This window comes from Lepisosteus platostomus, chromosome 14 (assembly GCF_059453375.1).
Source record: "Lepisosteus platostomus isolate fLepPlt1 chromosome 14, fLepPlt1.hap1, whole genome shotgun sequence".
Classification (NCBI taxonomy): Eukaryota; Metazoa; Chordata; class Actinopteri; order Semionotiformes; family Lepisosteidae; genus Lepisosteus; species Lepisosteus platostomus.
In genome coordinates this window covers 21,138,322-21,162,674 of record NC_142624.1, presented here as the reverse complement: position 1 = coordinate 21,162,674, position 24,353 = coordinate 21,138,322, and the positions used below count along the sequence as shown (strand labels likewise).

General features: G+C 35.6%; 1 protein-coding gene across 7 annotated transcripts in view; it reads right to left on the bottom strand.

The window, feature by feature from the left end:
- hdac4 (histone deacetylase 4) overlaps positions 1-24,353 on the bottom strand; it is a 251,755-nt gene that overhangs the window by 12,678 nt on the left and 214,724 nt on the right. For all 7 annotated transcript variants that reach the window (XM_088604975.1, XM_088604976.1, XM_088604972.1 and 4 more), the window contains 6 exons: positions 20,898-20,953; positions 20,139-20,226; positions 17,706-17,825; positions 15,545-15,642; positions 7,094-7,212; positions 5,356-5,489 (listed from right to left, as the gene is read on the bottom strand). In XM_088604975.1, coding sequence (XP_088461101.1) covers positions 5,356-5,489; positions 7,094-7,212; positions 15,545-15,642; positions 17,706-17,825; positions 20,139-20,226; positions 20,898-20,953 — 615 coding nt within the window. The remainder of the gene's footprint in view (positions 1-5,355; positions 5,490-7,093; positions 7,213-15,544; positions 15,643-17,705; positions 17,826-20,138; positions 20,227-20,897; positions 20,954-24,353) is intronic.

The following is a 24,353-nucleotide window of genomic DNA, read 5'->3' as shown; positions in this document are numbered from 1 at the left end:
TTCTGACTAACAGAATTTTGCATTTTGTAAAGTGTGAAATTAATCTTTCTAGAAATAAACTGCACCTGCGGCACATCATTCTTTGTTGGAGCACTATTTATTTCACACAAATGATGACAGTAAATAGTCATAGCGATTCATTCCAAACAGACTGCAATGGTAACTTATACAGCTGGAGCTCCATGTGTTTGTGTCTGCTGGCAAATCAAGCACTCACTGCTTCTCTATCTGTTTCATCAAAGGTTATGGGACACAGCTATTTCAATACATTCCAATTTTATTGCATTACAGGTTTCACAAAAGATTATGATAAAACACTTACTTCCTGCTTTTTGATGTCAATTAAGAACCTTTTTAGTTTTATCTGCTATCGGTTATTTCGTAGTTGTCCCAGATGCTGACAAACCCTTAAAATAAATGAGCACTATTTAATCTGCACTTGTTTAAAATGTTTCCATGAAGGTCCAGTTGAAGTCCTTCATGGAGTGAAAACATACGAAAACGTACAGGGATCTGTTTACAAATTTTCAAATACCACTGAATTATACAGAATAAGAAATTTAAACAATAAAATGTAGTTAAGGAGACACCGTCTAAAGGCCTTACATTCCAAAGTCTCTCTAAGGAATACACATATTCTTTTCTCTTGGGAAAATGTGATGAAATGCAGACTCTAGAGCGGGTTTATGATAATGGCTTTCCTTTACTGAAAATGATTCCCAATTTCCCTAAATTACACAATTCCCTTTTGCTAACAGTGGGCCCATATGGTAGAAGTGTGATTTAAACAACTTTCAGATGTTCTATGGGCATTGTAAATTGGCAGGTGGTATGATAAAGGTTTAATGCATAATTAGAAATACTTTTGTACTGTACCCATCTTTTAACCACCTGATGTACCTGTAGCTGACTAAACAGTTTATGCCCAACCCTATACAGTACGATTTGGAAAGTAATCTTGTCCCATTTTTTTCTAACAGTTTATTTTCACTAATTTATAACTGCTTTAATGGTGAATAACAGCCCACACCTCTCTGATGAGATACTGTACGTCAGCTTCAGGGGGGAAGAGATTCCACAACATTGCTTTAAAATTAATTGCTCCGTCCTCAGTAAATCTGTCCCAGCTCAATTCTGTGAAAAATTATTTTTCCACTGATAAAGACTCTCTACTACCTTCTACCCTGAAAAAGTGCCCAGACGAGAAAATTGGAAGGGAAACGGCATCCCTACTAGTTTTACATCAACCAGAATCTTAGTCACGTCAACCTGGACTAAACAGAATGCATGGCTGTTACTTCCATTTAACATAAGCAGCAGTCTTGGAAACTATATTTTATTATTTTTTTATTGTTCTGTTTATTTTTCTTTTGTTCCAGAATGTATCTGGATGACTTCCATCAAACTTCCAATTCCTGGAAATGATTTACAGTTTTATCTTGAGCCTTGTATTAGCAGAAGCAGCAGTGCATAGGCAAATCCCCTAATCCCCCTTTTTAAACTGCCTCTATTATGCTGGCCACAGTTGTGCCACAACTTTCCTCGCTCCTGTTCCCACTGATAGCATAAACTGATCTTTAGAGATCAGAAACTACAGGAAGTGCTTCAATTTACAACAGAATTCATGGGATTCACGGAAAAAAAACAGATTATGTGACAATTCATGTCAGGCTTACTGCTTCATACTATGTATGCTGGAGAGGTTTGCCATGTATTTATAAAGTCCCATTAACACACTTTTGACGGCAACTGTGGGTCTGTCCATTTTTTAATCTCTTTATAAGCACAGCAGAGATAAATATATCTTGTTTTGAATGATCCCATTGCTAGAACATTAAGCCATCTAACTTTTACTCAACCTCATGGAGTGCATGACAGTGACACCTCTGTAAAGTTTTAAAAGAGCTGATGTGCAGAATATTACACTCCAAGAACATAGAACTCAAAGTTTTAGGCAATGTACACAGAACAAAATCAGTGGGGGTGTGGCCGGCTGCAAAATTTTGCTAGGCAAGAAAATAAAAAGAACGATGCAACGATAATCAAGTTGAAAATTTAACTGATTAACATAATCAGATTTATATAATGGTTTTGATTTCAAAGCAATTCATATTTAGGAAGTAATGATGTGCAGGACCCACTTGGGTTTTGTGTAATGGCCATCATGTGCCAACAACCTCAATACACAACCGATTGGGTGGAGAAGTAAAAAACTGCTTCACCAATAGAATCAAGAGGGAAATTTAGGCAAGCCACTTTGTTCAAGGAATGGGTGGATTAATAGAGTACCATAAGAACTTTAATGACCAAGTAGTGAGGACCTCAGTTCAAGTTTCAACTGAAAGACATATTGTACACCTCCTACAGCACAGTGTCCCCTAAATGCTACACTAATGCAATGGTTTGGAAACTCTGGCCTGAAGGAAATAGTTTTACCTACTGCTCCAAATACTGTATATTCATCACTGAATAAAATGTGAAGTTTCACCTTAATTTATTCAAACAAGTAACTTACAGCAAATAAAACTCGTCTTGTTATGTATGTGTTCCTTCAGGGCTATATGATTCACCATAAATTTAAAAGTCCACAATGCAAACTGTCTCTACTGCCTATACTTACTGTATATACTGTATTGCTTGACAACCAATGACATTGTTGCAGTTCCTTTTGTGAACCACAGGGACATGAAATCCCAACTAGAAGTCAGCATATAATAGAAGACCTACTCCAAATAGGACATATTATTGAAGAAGGGGCCCCACTCCTGCTCCTACTGGAATTATATTAAGTCAATGAATCTACCAGCATGTCTTTGGGAGGAGGGAGGAGCGAATATGAGCACTCTGCACAAATAGCATTACAGTCCAGAACTGAACTCAGGACTTTGCTCCCTTTGAGCTTTTGGCAACATCACTAACTACCTTATTACATTCATTTTTATAGTTAAGCTATTAAACCTATAATACTCAACTATTATTATATAAGCACTTTCCCTTTATTTATGCAAATATTTCTGATACTGTACTGTATGTACATACATGTTAACAGGGATGGCAACTCAAAATCTAATTTGTGTAGCAGCTGCAGGATTTGAATAGCAGTTCCTAAACATACTCGGCAAAGACGTAAAAAAGGCACAAACATTATTAAAAAAATTCTGTTTCACAATCATTTGAATTGTTTCCCAGTATTTTCTCAAAACAACTTAATATGGATGTTAATCCACACAAACCACTAGCCAGGTAACTGTGGTGCTGTAGTGCCTGAGAATAATTTGAGGTGTATTTGTTACTTTCCTTTCAAAGCTTTTTGTTCATGAAAATGTTTGATTATAGCTGGTTTCACAATAATGGACACAAACCTTAAGACTGCTTCTACTACAAGGCATTCAGGCTTCCAAATCGAAACAAACAACGGCATCTGAATTAAATCACAACTATTTTTTACACATTTGCCACACAATGTAAATATATTAAATAGGTGCTACCCAGTTCATTACATACTGTAGATCTATCGTCTATAAGACACGGGTGTTCCGAGGATTTTGTAAAGAGCTATTGCATACTGGATAAAAGGAAGGCCTGATATTATATTGATACAGCAATAGAAGTTCCTCTAATATGTACAATTTCTGATTGCGTTAAAGAATACAAAAATAATTGAGCGTCACTGCTCTTTCAGTGAGAAACAGTGGGCAATGGTTTGCTTGTTAACTCAATTTACATAAAGTCAAATGCAGCCAAAAATAAATAGATGTATGGTCAAAAGTTAGTGAACATGAACATTTTAATTTCAGGTCTATAAACTTAATATCTTGTATTGTTATGACATCTATTTCCATATCTAATGTTCCCATGCAGTGCTTCCATAGTTCAGTATGCATTGTTCCTCACTGAAACGCTGCTGAATACCACTGTGCTGTATTTTAAGAATGTTTAATGAAAAATGACATTTTCTGCTCTGAAATCAAACTTACTTATTTTAGGCAATGTATATTCAATTTTGGATTTGGACTTAATCCTTTCATATTATATTAGGGGTAAGTGAATCATAAGCATCAAATTCAGGAAAAAAATATGTGCACAGATGTAAACGTCTGAATTAAATCATGGTTCCCTCCTTTAGGGATTGCTGTTTTACCACATTATTATTTAGACAAACTTGCTATGCCAAAACTATTCTATTATAAAGTCAGTCTTTAACTTTCTCTGCAGCCAGAAATCGAGTAAAAGCTAGTTTAGCAATTAAAAGTGACATTACATTACATAGTATGAAACCTGTTATGTTCCATTAATCAAAGTTGCTAGTTTTTCAGCTCAAACTAAAGTCTACATACTTCCATAATTAACCTCAGAGACTTTAATCTGGTATTTCTTATTTTCTTTATTTTTTTTATATGTGGCAAAACATTAACTCCCAAACTGTGCAATACATGAAGGCCATTGGCATGACTAGCAGTGTTAGCAGTTTTGGGTCTCCATCAGAAAAGAGTAGAAAATAGAATTTAATGTAGGCTCTTCTGATCCAGTGTTTCTTCAGTCATGGTTGCGTTGAGCATTATTAAAGCAACATTAAGTGTCTTTTATAGTATATAAAATTACATGATACATTCAATAGCACCAACAAGCAAAACGACAAATGTTTCATAATTATCTGGCCATGGTGCATTGCCTTGTTTACTTTACAATTTGTATTATTATTTTATAATACAGTAGGTATTACTGAAGGGAACTACGGAAGATTTTTCTTTTTTGTTGTTCCCCTTTTTACTTTCTGAATTAAAAATATAAAGTACCTATTAAAGACACCTTTAATAAAAAATGGATAACAAAAAGTCACAAATGCTAAATTTTCCACACACTGAAGTTAACAAATCTTCTGAATACACACAGAAAGAAAACAGGCATCACAAATCGGAAGCATTCAAAAGTAATTAAGGCAAATATTGACAATACCTAGTTGTAAAATATCTGGCCCAGAGCAGTAAATACATTAGGCTTTGGAAATATGACCTGAAATCACAAAACAGCTACACAGCTTCAGTAAAACAGTCATGAAAGAACTTAATAATGATGCCTTGTATGTAAAACTGCCTCTAACCTTATACGTTCTTCTGCACATTGCGTTTTATGCCTGTGCAAAGGGGTTATACCCTTGGAACTGGGCCTCTTTAGAAATGAGCATGAACAGCACAAGTGAACCTGTTTTGAATATCTGTCTTGCAGTAGGAAAAACCACAGCAGTTTTAAGCTTAGATCTGACAGGTACTAAAGAGTGCAGCGTGTGTGAAGTACCTGTCAGTTCCACTACAAACAGTCTCTCTCAGAAGGATTCCGTCTTTCTTTTTTTCTTACCTCGTTTCCCAGTAAAGCAGAAACACATGCTTCGGATGCATCGCAAATGGCGGTGAGGTCATGACCCCCTTCCAAAGCTAGCACTACACGGCCCCCAGCCAATCCCATCAGCTGCTTCGTCAGGTAGCCAAAACCTGCCACAGGAAACAGGAAATGCAACAAGGGTCAAAGTTCGGTGGGCAACTTTAGCTCTTGGACAGCGATCAAAGGATAAGCAAGGAAAAAAAGGTATTACATCATATTTTCTTTTAAAAAAAAGAAAAAAAATGGCACTTGCGATTTACTCAGACTAAACACATAATACGAGCCAGGTTTAATTTTAATAAATGTGGCTTAGTATTTTGGCTCCAGTCTCCTTTTGATCTTTCTTGAAATATATGCATTTTTTTCTTTTCTGGAAATCGCCAATACATTTTTTGAGTACAATATACTGGCACGGTATACTATGCAAAAGAATCCAAACAAAACAGATTTTTATTTGTATTTTCTTATGTGCTGAATGAAATGAGAAATAAAATGACACAACGTCTGTGCTATCTGCAAAACTGTAGACTGGCACAGGACAGGTTCATGACGCAGAAATCGTGCACTTGTGATATCCTTTTCAAGCTAAAGCATAACCACTGTACTGTTAAAATGTATTTATGAGGTTAAATTTTTGTTAATCATTTGACCCATGGTCCTTGATGGTGGATAGTGAATAATCCAACACATGGTGTTGGGCTAATAGAAAACAATCCTGTAACATGCAGAATTAATCTGAAAATACTGCAATAGCACAGCAGAGGTAGAAACAAAAAACAGAGCTGGGAAACAGTGCTTGTCACAGGCTATTTAAGTAGTTTTTGATCAAGAATTTGGAAGAATTGAATCAAACCAATTTTTATCTCAAGGCATGAGACAAATATTCACTGCACATGCAACATTTCTTTAAAGCTGCAGTTTAAAAATGTTGTTTAAACAGCAGTAGAGATCTAACAAACATGCAACGATGTGTTTATTCTGCACAATACCATTTCAATTTAAACATTGTGTGGATTTAGTAAACACTACCTTCTGATTGCCATGGAAAATGTAGTTAATAATTGTACATTTGAAACCAGGCTACAGAAAATCCCCCAATAACATGTTCATCTAATTTTTGTTCTTAAGAGATTTTTCTAGTTCTAAATTATTTACTGATCCATAAGGTACTATCATGTTTTTTTTAAACTACTTGTGTTATAAATTATAAAACAGCAAATCCCTAATCTCACTCACTCCACAAAGAAAAAATATACACGAATGCGACAAGGCCAGGAGAGTGGACAGTACACAGTCTTTCATGATGACTAAAAAATAAAAAAATTATGTAATACAAAATATATTAGTACTATATGTAGTACTTAATACAGTACCACAAAAAGCGCCCTCTACTGAGAAAAAACATATAATACATTCTCTTCATTTGATTTAAGCTTTTTGCTTTTACTGAAAAGCTATGCATGACTCAAAATACAATTAAAAAGTTATTCCTGCAGCAAATATATCCCCAGGTTTTTGCTTTGTAGCAAATGGATATCTGGTACAGTAGTGTAATAAACATTATGCAATCAGATAAGACCTCTTTTAAATTACACATATACAGTAACTATTCTTCCTACAATTTGTGGTCTAGGAGAAATGAAACAAAGGCAACATTAAGCTAATCACCTAAGAAATCTCCATTTGTATACACATTAAATTAAAATGCACTTACACTTAGCTGTCACTTTGTATCCTCCAAGCGGGGATGGGTGTCCCTCCACTGCATCGAATCCTGAAGAAACCAGAACGACATCAGGAGCAAACTCATTTGCAATGGGCATTACCACAGTCCTGCAATGAGACAAAAAAAGCATCATTTCACCATCAGCTCTTACAGTACACGTGCGCCTTAAAATGCAGGTGATATATGCAAATATGTAATACTGTAATGAAACTGCAGTTTTCATATATGTTTCTTGATTTTCATTGTTGTACAGTCTCTATATCAACCCAGGTGAAATGAACAGCTTATGCCTGTACCCATTTTATGGGGTACTCGAAACCCAATTTTTGGACTTTTTTATTAACCACTTTAATACCTTGCATAAATACTACAATTTTACTAATAAAGCACTATAAAAAGTAAACTTTATAATGTAATAGTTTGTATTTAAAATAGCTCTAAATAACTATTTCTGAAACCATTTCTGATCACTTTCAGATATACTACACAGTATATCTTTAAAACATTGGTGAAATTACATTTCTGCAATTTTGTTTTACACAAAACAGAAAGGCGTACTGTAGGTCTTAGGGGAAACATTACCACTGCCCTGCATCCATTGCAGAAACATAGCAAAGGGAACAGAAATATATTAGAACAGAGCGATCAGTCTGAAAGATATTTTCTGGCTTCAACCTGGCATGTGTGACATATCCCTCAAAGGGAGCATACACACAGCCTGATGAACTTGTTTTACAATAAGGAGACAAATCCAAATAATAGGTGCACTGTTTCTGGAATGATTTATTTATTCTTTTTTTTGTAACACTTCATACAAGTTGAATAAACAGTGGTATTTGAAAACAATTATATTAAAAGAAAAATTAAAACATAAGCTATAAGTACACTTCTATCCCCTAGACACTTCTTTGGTAGAAATGGGCTTGCTTGGAGATATTGCTCACAAAGATGGTGTTTAATGAAAATCTCAACCTCAAAACTAAAGTCCTTTCCTCTAACACGGGTTATGAGAAAAACTCAAAGTTAGGAAGTCAGTCTTAGTTGTCTTATTGTCAAGAAAGTCTCAGGATGCTACCAGTTCTTAAAATGTCTAGGTTCAAGTGACAGTACAGTGCTACCAACACTGTGTCTGATGAAGGGGGATCACATTAAACCTTCAAGAACCACACCAAGATTCTGCAGTTATTCTTGACTCACTGTTGTTGAAGTGCAGCTGTTTACATGGTGCTGTAAAGTGTGGGGGTGAGGCCTTTGGTGAGTGATGTAAACCTATACTTTTCTGACCTCAGTAACATGGCACTTGTCTCGTAGCTGTGGTCATGACTTGGGCTCTGTTTGTGCGCAGTCCCAGTCTGTAAAGCCACTCTCATTTTTTCCATCTTGTGCTTTGCTGATTAAACCACAATTAAAGACTGCAAGAAGCGCAGAATGTATAGCATCTGTCTGAGCCAACTCGAGCGCGGGTGGCTTTATTTTTAGGAGGTCTTGTTGAACCAAACGGTTGAAAAATCCAGACCATGTTTGCGTCACAGAAAGGAGCTGGTCAGCCCCGGGAGTAACATAATACGAGGATGTCAGAAAATTGTGAAGGCTTTAAATAAATGTGTCAAAACAGTTCTGAAATTTAAAAGTTCACAAGTATCTAGGACAGCGGCTCCAATGGCTCTGCAGCAGATCAAGGTGCTCTTGTACTTATTTCAATGGTGCATGTGTGATGAAAATCAGTTTTGCTCAAGGAAAAGATCTGAATGTCCCTCATCTCAGAATGTTGCCAATCTCAGAAACATAATTGTAAAGCTTGTAATGTACAGTACATCAAATAGACCCTACATGTTTAGATTACTGTTCTTTAAACGTACTTGCAGATAATAATAGGATTTTATCCAATAACTGCACTACTTCTGCCACAGATCAAGAATTCAGGCTGATAAATAGCACTAATATCTAGGAGAAGTAATATAATTATTCACATAACTGAGAAAATCACTCCAAGTCTCCAAGAAGGCTGTCACGACTTACACAGCAGGTAATCCTTTGTAAACAGCTTTTTAATTTTTTTTACTAAGGATTTTTTACACTGATTTCCAAATCTCTCTGAAATGCCAACAAATGTGCCTTCTGACCACAGCAATGATAGCATCAGGGGGCTAGCCTTTTTCGTATTTTTATTGATCATGACTTAAAATACAAAAATCTTGAAGGGCAAACCACAAGCGTTTGACATAAAGCCACACGGCTATAAAGGGCTCACCGGAGGCCTTAAAAGTAGCAGTTTCCATCAGCTTTGAAGTTAATGCTGAAGTCTGGGTATCACGCCTGAAGAAAACTGCTTATATCATCACTTTTTGTTTGATTTTCTTTTTGAATGAGAAACAATGTGCTAAACCAAAAATAAGATCAATTCTTTCTTGCAGGTGCAGCAGGTTCAGCATTGCCCCTATAGTCACACCAGGAGGAAGTCCTGTTTTTTTGTTTGCAACAAAAATCATGACAGTTAAATCACTGACAATCCCTGACCCACTAAGGATAAAACAATTTCTATAAATGGATGTAGCCACTGCCACTGTGACCAAGCAACTAAAATATCATCCCAAAAAATGACACATAGATTTTTAAAATTCTTTTAGTCACCCAGAAAAAGTATGTTATTATATAAATATTAAGTTCTATTTTATCTATATCATCTCCTTTGTAATTTGTGGGTTAGGTCTGCTTCTACAACATTCCTTGGATGTTACGTTTTCAAGCAGTCAATTTTATTTTTATGAAAGATAAATATATCCAGTGCTTATTGTTGTTGAATAGCAAACATAGATGTATATTATACCACATTCTCATTGAAGTGATGCTACCATATGGTGTTTATGTCAGAATTTGAAGGTTGGATAAGGTACTCTCCCTATCTGTTTTTTCTGACTCATTAATTTAGAAATTAAGATGTACTGCCTTTATGATGAATGACTGAAATATTCACAGTTGACACTGCAGCACAGATCATTTGGCCACTAGAGTGCTCACATGGGGAATAAACCAAAACATAAATTGATAAGCTGAACTGTAAAGGTATTAATATGCACAGCTACAGGGGTCTGCCAAGAAAAGCTTAAAAACCCTGTTAAAGTATCTGTTTACTTTATGTACATTTTCAAGAATTATACAATAGATGGATCCTTTCAAAAATGCAGTAAACTACCAGAAATCCTGACCTAGACTTAATCTAAAAATTGTACAGTAAGGCTCTAGTGCTATACCATATATTCTTAACAAAGCTAGTTAAGAATGAGAGTAAAAAAATCGAATCTCATAAACAGAATCCCTGTGACACAGATTTTCTAAACCTTGTGGACTTCCCACTGCCTATGAAATTCCATGCATGGAGTATTTTTATCCCCCCTATAGACTCTTTTTAAGCTAAAGGGGTTTAAGATCATGAAACGGGTTTTTTGCTGGCTTAGGATGGTAATGTAATCCAGTAGACAGCCTGCTTTGCTTTCAACACACATACAATAATGTCTTCATATAAACAGAAAGTAAACTCCATAGAATCCATTAATTCTTTCGACAGACAGAACCATAAGGCAAGAAAACCACCTTTGCTACGTTGCTTCGTTTGCAAAAATGTAGCTTCTGGTTCAGATATAGATTAAATCTGTAGCGACCAATACAACAGTAATATACACAGGCTTCAATCTTCATTGTACTTTTTTTCCCGTTTAAAATCTGCTTTTGCCATTTTAGTCCAAACAAAGGGAAGAATATCCAAAAAATAAATAGTTGGTGTCTTTTCTGTAAAAAAAAAACTAAAAACAACAACCAAAACAGTGGCTAATGTGCTGTTAATAATAAATGAGTCAATCAAGTATTCTATTTTTTTGGTTCTGAAAATGTTGAAAGATTTGTTGGAAAAAAAACAGTATTATGCTAAAAAATTAATTCCAATGTACATATAAAAAGCAGGAGAAAGGGCATACTAGCAATTACTACCGCACTGTCAACCTGCAATGTGACCTTTCTGAACCTCAAAAAAGTGACCGTACAAGAGGAAAAGTAACATGCTTAGATTAACACACAGTGAGTCAGTGGCAAAGTCAGGACCTTATCCAGGAACCTCTTGGTAACAATTTTTTTTGCTTACCACTGGATCTCTGGCTGTTCAATATATTTTGACAGTGTGAGGTAGGAGCTGCATGCAAGTAAACCAAGAGCAAAACAGATGGCTCTCTCTCACAGTGCTACTGCCACTTATCCCTTTTCTCCTCACGGCCAGTCCAATGTCGAGGACCATATGGGCAAATCATAGGTGCTTTGCCAAACATACAATTAAAACCCAAGAAGAGCTAGAAATAGTGAGCTTCAAAATTAAAAAAAATAAAAAAAATATTAATTGATCTCAAAACATTTGGATAACTTCATTTTAACCTTTTTTCATTTGGATAAAAAGTGATCAAAATGTATTCAAGCCCTGCCCGATCTCAAGCCAAAAGATCACAAATACCATTAAAAATATTTTTCTGTTCATTTACTTCACTATACTGTACAATAGGTATGACAATGGATATAGTAATGATGTGTTGGTGTGAGTCTGGGAGGAAATGTACAGTACTTACAATTATTACTCACTTTTTCATCTGTTTGTCACTGCAGCCTTTCTAAAACTATACAGCGAACATAAGAGTCTCAGAACAAGCAAGGGTTGGCTTTTGTGCAGGGTGGAGAGTGCCAGTACCCTTGGCAACTAATTCTTGGAAAGGGATAATGCCTCAGATGTTTTTAGTCATTCTACTTAATTTTCTTTCTGTAAAAAGACATACTTGTTCTCAATATTTACAAAAATATCAAATTCCTTTTGGAAACAGTAATGTCAATATCAAATCTTAGAACTCCTTTACACTTTATTCATTCCAATCAGTCCTTCACTTTTGTACTGTATATTGTACATTTAGATTAGATTGCTTTCCTTGTAGTTCCAGGAAATCAAGTAAATTAAAAGACATATGTAGTGGATTGAACATTAATGAATAAAATATAGCATTCACTATACATTTAATTTGTGACCCAATTTGACCAATAATTAGGAAATATTATTTGCAATGGAGCAAGAGCAGCTGTAGTACTAGAAACTAGAATATGCAACTGGAAAGTGGAGTGGCTTCCAAAATGATCTTGAATGGCCTGTCCAATCTGAAGAAGAATCATGCCAATAATGAGCTGAGAAACAATAGGTAGGGATGCCAGGAGGAGACTTATACAGGGTCAGAAAGGGTTAATTCTAGTCATGGCTATCTGCTGTCAAGCTCAAAAGCTTTTCCACTGGTTCCCTTCACAAAAAAAAAAGAAGAAAAAAAACATCAAAGACTTGTCATCTGGCATTGCGGAGAGCTGGTTTGAATTAAGTTCAATTCTCCTCTCTGTTTCCAAGTTCATGGTGAAAGTGCCTGGGCTTCTGGATTTCATTAGAGCCAATTTTCTTATCTTTTTTTTTCATTCTTTCTTCATCTCAGGCTTGATCCCCTGCAAATGCAACGTGGCACTCACTGGGTCTAAATACCAAGGTGCTGCCTTTAAGGCACGCACTGCCTCTCGGGACCTACAACCAGGCAGTGAGAAAGATAGAGCGGGAAGGAGTGAGAAAACCCATTCTGGATATATGAACTGTTGAGTTCTCCTTCCAGAATGCACAAGGGACTATAAATCCTGAACTTTAAAACACTGTTGCATGCTCAAATTGAAGAGAACAGACCCTGCAGAAATAATTCACTCATAACAAAGGGATAATGAAAGGTGCTGTTTTGTCCCTCTCGCTGGGCAAATAGGTATAATATTTCAGCTTGGCAGGTGGTTAGAAAACAATTTTCTCTCAGGCTCATAAGCTACCTTATCCTTTTTTTCCAGATCCCAATCTAAAAGACTAGGCACATACTGTATACTGCTACCTGGCATAAGTCCTTCAAAAGGCACACAAAACCTGCTGGATTACCAATGAAAGCATTGACTGTCTTCCCTAAGTGTGAATCATTTTGTTCACTTGTTGCACTTTTGTGGGATACTGCTCACTGCTTTGTGGGATAAGAGGAATTATTACCGACTGTTAATACATTTCTCTTCAGTCCTATTCTTTTAATTTTATAAACTGCTCCAAACCACATTATTGGACTGTACATACTGTACAGTACATGTATATACAGAAAGCATCAAAAGAGTGTAGACTGCAGAAAACAAGAGAAAAAAGAAACATCTGTTTTGTAAACAAGGTTTAAATGTTTGAAAATCAAATAGATTTGTTAAAGGGGGTTTCAGATACTTATGCTGTGTGGAAAGAAAATAAAATGATTTAGTAAAGCTATTAAAAATACCTATCTATGTATATTGAAAGAACTTATGTACTCAATGTTTACTGTGGTACAATTGTATGAGCACAAGAACCCAAAAGATATGATCTGAGTAGTTGGATATGCCTTCCATTTGAAAACTGAAATATTTTGATGAGATAAAAAACTGGTACAGTATGATTTTGCTGTTAATGTAATTGGGAAAACAATGACTCTACAACCCAGTAAAAAAAGTAAAATAAAAATTAGGTTTCTCTTGAAGCTCAATATTATTAACTATATAGTAACCAATGAATCAGAATGGAAAAAAAGACTAAGCTAAAAGACTGACAAGGCAGTCATAATCTTTCAAGGTGCAATAAAATGCTATAAGCATATTGGTTAGCAGCATCAAAACTGATAATTTGGCAGTTTTCTGTGGTATATTCTGAGCGAACAACAAAATTGGCAACCTGGCATCATTTAGATTAAGCAAGTAGTGAATATACTGCACCTCAAGGCACTGTTGCAAAGTCCAGTAGATTCAGAACAGACACTTCACTTTGTTTCACCCATCTCAGCCCAACTCCAATGAAAACAGGTAAACTGCCTTTTCTGCTTTAAAATTCTGCTTTTGAAGTGAGAAATGATGTAAGTAGCTGAAATACAGTACTCTATATATTCAAAATATGCATGTATGATCCAAGACATTCGTTTGTACTTTTATGTGTATTCTATTTAAAGGTGCACCTCAGCAACTTTATATAGCAAGAAAACTAGTGCAGTATATTTTAGCAGCAAAATTAAATCAGGCATTTTTAATTCAGCTGGCATCACTTATCCTCTATATGTGAACAAAAGGCAGGAAGGAAGGTGAAAGACATTTAACTTAGACATGGTCTTTGCTTGAAGAGATTTATTGTGACCTCATACAGAGATGTGTGAAGTAGTGCTTACAACAGCTTACATGCAAAACGCTAGTGGAAGGAATTATTAATTTTATACTTTTAAACGCTGCCTGAACTCTTTCAATGCGCACGGCTTCAAAGTTCCGCAAAGTACCATCACAAATTGAAGTTTACACCACACAGAGTAGAGGGTTATTAATAGCTCCAGAAAGCACTTTGTCAGACACCAGGGATAATCAGGTTCAGTCTGCCTGGCACGGTTTAAAAGCACGCATATAAAGGAGGTACAGGATAAAAGAGTCAAAGCAGAATAAGCCAAGACTTCAGGCAAAAAGTAAGATTTACAAAATTGTTACAATAGGAACAAAATATTTTTTCTTAAGAATCAGAAAAATGTCAAATTTATATATACATATTATTTATAAACATTAAAATGAGAACTGATCTAAGAATTAGTACAGTACGTTCCGTAAAAGTAGGGATGGTTTCTAGAGTGCATTCTACTGTATATAGTGATTCCTGCAATCCAGAAGGGATCATGAAATGTAACAATAAGCACAATTTATGTCCCTAGTTTCATACAAAACTACTGAGCCAATGTAAAATATTGGCCGTGAAATGACTTTCTTTTTTTTAAATGTAACAAATAAATTCAAAATTTCATGGAATTTTTCTGTGGAACACAGTCAAGATTATTTGCTACTGAAACTGCTGCCAGGCTGGGAATAGTGCACGTTTTCTGGATTTCTAGGACTGTTTTTATATACTAAAAATGTGCAGGTAAAATTGAAGAGCAGACAGCTGGCTCCATGGTCGTAATCGATTCTTTAAGGATTCCACCTCCAAATATTTTTTGTTCTGGGGTTTTCCTGCTAAAGCATCACTGTGTCTTCAACAATCAGAGCATGACCCAGTTCAGCTAGCATCAGGATAACTGGAGGAACTATTTTTCTGTATTCTGTATTTAAGACATGCATGTCTGCCCAGAACATTGATATTAACTGGACGTGAATCAGTAATATTATTAATAATAAATAATAATATAATGAAAATAATCATGTAGAAGACACTGCTATACACTATGCATCACCACAATGAGAGAACACAGTGAGTTATGAGGTATTGGAATTGGAACCTTTTGTTAACAAGTACTATACCACGTGTTTCCTCCAACATCTAAGTGACACCCACAGAAGGCTAGTGTCCCTAGTGTCCTGGGTTACCTGAAAGCTGCTAGGTACTCAGCATCCTCCATAGGAGGCTCCAGTCCCCCAGTGAAAGCCATGTTGACATTAAATCCCACTCCTGCATCAATGCCAACCTGTAGATCACAGAAAGACATTTTGTTAAGAGACTGGAAGCTGATATTTGCGAATCGCCCCTGGAGGGCAAAGGCTGAGCAATAAAATTTTAGGTACACACAACCCAATTTCATCATATATCTTAAGCTATGAAAGCCTAGACCTGGCCTTTACTGGGATGGGGAGACCCCTAAGGGAAACGTGGTTGCTGGAACAGTTGGTACTGTTGGACCAGTAGGACATACTGTATGTGTCACGGTCCATGTTTTAGAAGGGATCAGCAATTAGAAGTGGTGATGAATTCTGTTCTTCTTTGAAATTTAAAGTGGTCTACAGGAGAATCTACAAGAATTGGACTCCTTATTCAGAATCATTTAAATCAATATTTTTTCTTGCCCGCAACGATGCCAACGAAGACATCATTAGACAAAACTAAGAAAGCTGATTGAAAAGGAAAAAAAAAACATTCTGCATTTCAAGACATAAAACAGGAGAGGCCTGTACATGTGATGCATGCCTTTTTATCACCTGGTACCTGCCTTTATCTGTAACTGCAACCAAAATGCAATAAAGTGAAGATATGGCTATTATTCAAGGTGTTAAATTATTATAATTATTTTAAAATATTTAAGATTTTTGGCAAAACAAACTGGACTCTTATTCAGGGTTCAGTCTTAATCACAGTGTTAAACATGGTTAGAATATCCTATACAATTAAGAAGAATATTGGATACAAAGCAACTTTCACCTCAAACATTCTCTCATATACTGTAGGTACTGTTTTCTTAATGTGTTGTTTTCTTTCCGAAGCTAGGCTATCCTTTGATTCCATTAATAATTAATGACAATAAACGAAACAACTCAAATGATTACAAAACAATTTGTCTCGCCATAAAAGCATGCAGGGAAAAAAAAAAACAAAGCGTCAGCAGCTTGTTAATAGGTCACACAGTTTTCTTCAGAAGAAGACCTGGGGAGGAAGCTCAAAGCTAATGGAATGTGTGGTCAGACTTGTTCATGGCCCAGACACCAATACTGCACACTGGCCAAGCCAGCTGGAAGCTCTTTTAGCCTCAGAGAGGGGCAGATACTCCACCCTGTAACAGGGTGAGTAAAGCAGCCCTGCTGGCATTCGGCAAGCCTCAGAACTCAATCCAAACAGAGTATTACGACAAAGACCTTAATATCCTGATACTGGCAGCAATTAACTCCTGACCCTCTGGGTCAATTTTCTAGACACAGCCTGATGTTTCTGACAGGCAGTCTGCTCAATATCTCCTTCAATGCCTTGTAAGAGGAAAGTACAAAAAGCTAACAACATTATTCTGTAAATGATTTTTAAATAAAGCAATTTTAATCACTATTGCGACAGTGGTAGATACGAACACTTCTGAACCATTTCAGGGACAATTTGTTCAAACTGAAAATAACTATTTCAGTCAAAATTGGGCCTAATCAAAGAGCTAGACCAGTGGTTCCTTTATCTGTTATCTTGTTTCATTTCATCATTCAAGCAGGGTTAATTCTGGGACAAAGTTCAACCAATTATAAGCTTTCAAATTCCCATAAAAATGTACTTTTTTTAAGAATCAGTATTGTTTTAGAGGTTACTTTACTCATATCTTGCTTTCTATATCACAAGTTTTAACACCCAAACAAATCCATAAATTCTATGGACCCTATTCACATTAGGGTACTATCCTTTATTATGAATAACAAACTTCTAAATGTTTTCAATTAAAGTAATACTACTGCTTTTGTCATTTAATTCGGTTACCTTTTAGTGATGGCCTTTTCGGGATTTAATTTAGCTAATGTATAGTCAAATAGAACAAATATATTTGTTCTAATAAAAAGTGATGTTCATCAATAACTTTCACAGTTCATAGATTGATTTTGTGAGTTTTAGACTGAAATACACAGTGGTAACAGACAAATAATTTACATAGAATGAAACAAAAAGAAACCAAAGTGAAATTATTAGAAAATGCATAAAAAATGAAGGAATTTCCATTAAAGCATATGTGATAATTCCATGAAATTGAGGTTTACTAAAACTGTCTTGTTCTGAGACTTCTTTTACCTCTTCAGGTGCTCCACTGCCTGGAAAGAAGTTGCCATCATCGTAGCGGTGGAGAGACATGTAAAGAACATTGGGGTCACCATAGAAAGCTTGCTGTGTTCCATTGCCATGGTGAACATCCTAAAACAATGCACACAAGAAACTACCATTACTAAACACATACAGTACACATTTGCATGAAGTAGCAATTTCTACTTTACCTTTTCTTGTAAGACTGTGTGAAATGTGATTTTAATTTGTAACTCATAGACTTAATCAAGTGCTGTACCTTGTGAAAACTTACTGCTGCTGTTTAAATTCTTGCATTTATATAGTGTTCTTGTCCAGCAGGAAACTGTGAATTTCTCATTAATTACAAGGGGACTTCAAGATGACCAGACTGTAAAAGTCCAGAGTGGAATTTAGCCAGGACACTGGATTTAACAAAACAATGCCATGGGATCTTTATTGGTCAAGATGTCAAGACCTTGGTTTAATAACTCATCCGAAGGATGGCATCCTCTATAAGCACAGTGTTGCTGATCACCATACAAGGGCATACATCCATCCATCCATCTTCTAACCTCTTCTTCCAATTCAGGATCACTGGGGAGCCAGAGTCTATACTGGACTATACTATACCCTTGAAGAGACTCCAGTCAATTGCAAGGCAGACACACAGACACATCACAGTCTCACACAGACATCTAGGGTTAATTTTCCCAGAAGCCAATTAACCTACCAGTAGAATTGTTGAACTGCGGAAGGAAACCCGAACGAACATGGGGAGAACACACAAACTCCATGCACAGAGCACCCTACAGTAGGTCTAGAATTGAACCCAGGGCCCCAGAGCTGCTAGGAAAGTGCTGCCCTTTCCATTGGAAATTCTGGCCAAGAGGGAAGAGAACCACCTTTTGGTCCACATGAACTCACAAAATAGCAGCAACCTGTTTTTTCCATTCCCAGATCAAACCTTGCTTAGCTTCTGAGATCTGAGAAGATCAGATGGCAAGGTGCTTATATTGGCATTTTCAAAAAGGCTGTACTGTAACATGAAATATTCAGAAAAAAAAGGTTGCTGCTTCCACCTAATATCCTATGTTTTAGGCTCTCAGTTTACAAATGTGTTACATTTTTAATATATAAATAAACAGAGTTGATTGTGGAGTGCAAAGACAGAAAAAAACAAGTGAATTCATTAAAATTAATTTTCATAAGACATAACAGAAAATAAATTATGTATCACTCTCCACAGTACTGTAACTTAATACTTACACAGTATAAATATACATGCAAGTAATCCTCAGGGCATTTTATGTAACAATGGCATTTCTTCTGTTCTTTTCATTGTGATGACTGGTATCATTAACAGCTCAGATTTAAAAAAAATTCTTATGTAAAAAATAAAAATGGATTCTGATGCTGCACAGGACATGCTAATAATCCTAAATTTTTTCGACAGACAGGAGGAAATTAAAGTTGCTTCAAAGGCATCTGGAAACCCATAGTCATTAAGATACAACACTGCAGTGATCTTCATTCCTTTGCTGTACATGTGAAATATTTTCATTTTATACAGTGTGTACTGAAAGTGCATCTTACCAAAAACAACAGAAATCTCCTTTTTAAGATTTATTCCAACAAGACATGATTTTTCTGACTGCATGGTAAATGTATAAGTAGTATGAAAATCAAGGCAGCTTCTCAAGAAATAGGAGGATTTGCTTTATCATTATAAATGTGGTAGAGCAGTAAACAGTATCCACTGTCAGGAATAGGGATTATTATAGATGCAGTAACACCAGTCTATCAAGGTAGTTCAATGAGGAAGGGACACAGATCCACTGCAGGGCACACACACACGTTTCAGACACCAATTGACTTGACCACCAATTCCTTAGAAGGTGGAAGACAAAAACCATTGTGAACACGGTAAGAATCTTAAAGCCCTACACAGAAGGCGCCTTACTATGGAATAAAATTCAGGATCCAAGAGCTATGAAACACCAGTTAACTACTACACCACCGTGTCACCCAAAATATTACAGTATGATACTAAAACCTTAAAGGTTTTTCAACACCAAACATGGTGTTTGACCTACTATAGACTAATGAGTAGTCTCCAAAAAAAAATGCTACATTCATAAACATACTTCTATTTACATGCCAAATCTTTAATATTTGTCCCTTTAGGGACTTATAAATAGGTTCAGTGTGGTTGCAAATAAAAAATATTAAAAATGCAGCTTGTCCCGACTACAAATGATGGAAAACGTTGATAATGAATTATCTTTCTAAATTACTTGATAACCCATAAATATTAAGGCCTTAAGTTTAATCAGCTTAACACTTTTCATTATATCACTTATTAGGAAAGAAAACAGAATTCTAATACAAGAGGCTGATCTAAAAAGCTTTGATCCAAAAAGCTCCTAGACCACTATAACTCACCCAATCTACTATTAAGATCTTGCTAACATTGAGTCTGAGTTGCAGAAGTTTTGCAGCAATGGCCACGGAGTTGAAGTAGCAAAATCCCCTATAGTTAAAGAGAAAACAAAAATAATGTCAACTCCAGGCATGTGTCATACAACAAAGATGTAACATTATTAGTACATAATGCAACATTTACTTTCCATCATCTATCATCTGCAATTATTGGCAGTATCTGTGATTAACTGCAGTATTTATCCGGATATCATTGAAAATAAATAAAATGGTGCCTAATTTTAAAAAAAAAGTTTACCTAGATTTCAATCAGTTTAGAACAAATTTGCATTTACGGTGACCTTGTGGAAACCCATTTGAAAAACAAGGCATTTACCAGAGAGATTTAAATGAAATACCTTGTTTTGGACAGGAGCACCCCACCTGGGATTTGAGCGCACAACCACTACTCGACCCTAGCCTGCTGCAATCTTAAGAGTTTGACTTTATTTTGGTGGAATCTTAGTGATCTCTCAGTAGAAAAATTATAATATGGCCATATATTAGAATTTTCATCCAAAACCAATAGTGCTGTGTTTGCATTGATCTTATTATTATTCTACTGGAGCATCTGTTACATCTAGCACCTAGCAATTTTGCTAGCATCTGACAATGCTAGTAAAACTGGCACAACATTGCAGGTAAGAAATCTCTATAGTGAAATGGATAGCAAGTACTTCATATTGAAGAAACCTTCAATATGTTCCAGGAAACTGAACTTACATTGGAGTGCTCTCCTCTGCATGGTGGCCAGGGGGTCGGACAACTGCAAAGCCATTCTGAAAACAAGCAGCAAGACTGATGTTAGATATCACTTGTGGTACAAGAACAAATGTTTCTCCATTGTGTTCTTGAGCTATGTCCTCGTGTGGACAGCATCCTGTACATTAAGACTAAGACTAAATCTTTTTCAAGACAGAAATCTTCTTCCTCTTCTTTTACAGAGCCCCATTTTTCCTGACTGTTTTGCTAGAGAATATCTTCAGTTTAGCCTATTCATTTTAACACTATCTTTATCAAGGACATCTTAGTAGCGTGCAAGTGTTTTAGGTTTATGTTTTGAAGTTGGCAATATTGGGGCCTTCTACAGTGGTCTGTAAGAATACTTATTGACAGAGCAAATGTTTTTACATTTTAATACTGTTGTAGCAGCTGCTATTTATTATTGTGTTTCAAGTTTTCTATAAAGAGGTTATTATTTTAGAGTAGGTAGAATTTTTTTTTAGATCTGATAACATTGTATGGCGGATTTAAAAACATTTGGCAGTTTTGTGGTTGAAAGGATTATTTTAAATCATACTGACAGGCAGATCGTTTTCCAGTTCCAAGATCGCACTTTGAAATGACACAGTTTTCTTTTCTTTTACAGTGTTTTACCTTGCACAGAAACTGCTTTCGGAAGCTAAAATTGCTGTGAGTGATAACTCTTTCAGATCCACCAGAAGCAGCAGACTCCAAATGTCTTCTAACTAAAAAAACTGCCAGCAACACAGTCAAACCCTCTCAGCATCAAAACCAGTATCCATGGTTGCATGGAAAGCCTATACTGCATATATGCATAAATAGTCAGATTTTATTTTGTAAAAATGAACCATGTTACAAAATAATGTTTTAGGTTGTCAACCTGCTTGAAAGTCAATTTACCACAAGGCACCAGCTTCTTAGGAGAGCGAAATTAAATGAAACAAACGTTTCCTTCTAATTTCCTTCTTACATGATTGTGCAAGGTGATAGATTTACTCGTGGTATGGCTGAATAATGATCTCAGAAGGTGGTGACAGTGGGAGGAAGAAAATGTGATATATTTTTATACACTGCAGTAAGGGAAGAAAAAAACAATCTCCACTATACCACATTATAAGGTTAGAACTATTTATATTTTATAACTGAGTATAGAAAAAACAGAAAACAAAAACAAAAACAAACTGCTGAACAATATTTCTGACTGATATCTTGCTCAAGAGACAGAGGTATTTGATATTATGTATGTCACTGTATTTTTTAGAAAAGATTCAAGCATATATACAATAGGCTAAACCACTGACTCTTATATGTTTGCAGTAATATTTTAGAATGATTTTTTTTTGAAATCCTGTTCCTTATATTCAAAATCTATATATATATATTCAGTTTTATAATATTAGAAATTACTTTAAAACACTTCATTCTGTATTTTATGGTAGGCTATCTAAATATTTGTGCAATTGAAAGTTTATCAGTTTAATAATTCAGTTTGCTTGCAGTTTGTTACAATTGTTAAATTGTTACATTCAATGTTGTAAGAAGGCTGTATGAAAGCTGCTTCATCAAGTTAAACTGCACATTGTGATGCCTTAAGAAACCTACATATTTAGTGTGCACAGTGTCTAAGGTGAATGAAAATGTTATTACAATATTGTTACAATGTTCAATTGTAAGAAGGCAAAAGTGAGAAACTATTTTATATTCATATAAAATAATGAAAGTTTGGAAACCACAAACACTACTGGAATTGGAAGGTAGTCAAATTAAAGGGGAACTTTGAAAAGAAATGAAAAAAGTAAACAGATACACTGTATAAGACTTTCATCTCACAATAGATTTTGTGTGAGTTAATGTCCAAATATATTAAAATTTAGAAATGCTTTTCTTTTAACCTATGACTCGTGCCCAAATATATATAGTTTGCCTCGAAAGTGGGTAAAGATATGTAATACCTGTTCAAGAATTGTGGGGGAAAACGCCAGCAAAAATAAATGTCTCTCAAAACATAGCTTACGGGTCAACAAAGGTTTTTTAATGGTAAGCCAATGTGGCTAAGCTTGTTGCTAAATCATCATGTCCTTTTTCTGAAGACAATTTAGAAAAATACTGCCAAATAAATATGGAAATAAGTCACCTTCTTTGCACAGAAAAAGATATATTTAAGAACGTCTGTCTTTCCATAATAAGGGTGCATGTCTGAAAACAATTAAGAGCTGGAGAAAATGTTTTATTCACCTTTAAGCTGCTCTAGATGAAAACACAGAGGCGACTGATATATCTCAATATTTCATTTTAATTTGCAGACTAACAGAAACATTTTAAACACATCACTTGCTTGCTTACATGTCAGACTGACTGTCCCAGATTTTTAAGTGGTGAAAGAGGAAACGTTTGCAGTGGGATAAATTGGTAGGAGTAACATCCAAAAGTACACTTGTCATGGTTGGCAAGATGAACGGCTTCATTAAATATTTAAAGAAGCACCTCAGTGAACGAGCTGCAATGCTGAAGCAGTCTCACTGCACAATACATCAGGAGGCATGGCTAAATAGCTGAAGTTTAAAGAAATTCTGCATTGCTTGTAGCACTGTAAACTTTATTTTTGTGTCATCTCTGAATCACCATGGGCTTTCTTCATTTCAGGTCAAGATCAGAACCATGCTCGGCCACATTGAAGTGAGCTTACTGTACACTGCAGAATGAACTTCCTTTGGGAGAAGTGAAGATGTACGTTAATCACAGAAGACAAGATTTGCTTTCGTATTGGGTTGCAAAACCAGCCAATCTCCAACATTTCAAGTGACAGGCTCGGAGATTCTGTATACTGATGATGACAATTTCTGATATGAAGAAGTTGCCCTTGTGTGTGAGTTAGTCTCACAAAACACATTTGGATAAAATTTTCTTGTATCTTTGGGGTAGCATACAGTACATTTCAATCGCTTTGACCTTCTGGATGATTGATGCCACACTTGAAACTAGGAAGTTACTGAGTCAGGTTTATAATCTTTTACTTTTATCTCTGGACATTTCTCTGACTTACCCAATAATTACATGGTTTTGACTTTTTTCCTGTGTGTTGCCTCCCTGAATACCCATTGGTAGTCTAGGACACTTACAGTTTTTGTTTTTCTCATGCTATGTGAAGCTACCAGATGATGCATACTTTTTTTAAACCTGCTTCTGTTACATTGTACCAAGGGCATATTTAAATTTGAAACAGACTATATACTGTGCATATACACATTCAAACTTGTACTTGCATTAAACTATAAACCACAGTATATTGTTTCTTAAGCCTTGAAATATTTCATTAGCCCTAATGGTAATATACTGAATAATTCAGGTGGGGAGCTATGTCAGCATGTGTAGGCTGCAAAGGAACAAGTAATAGGTTTATTCTACGCTGAAAAGAGAAGAAAGAAAACACAACGT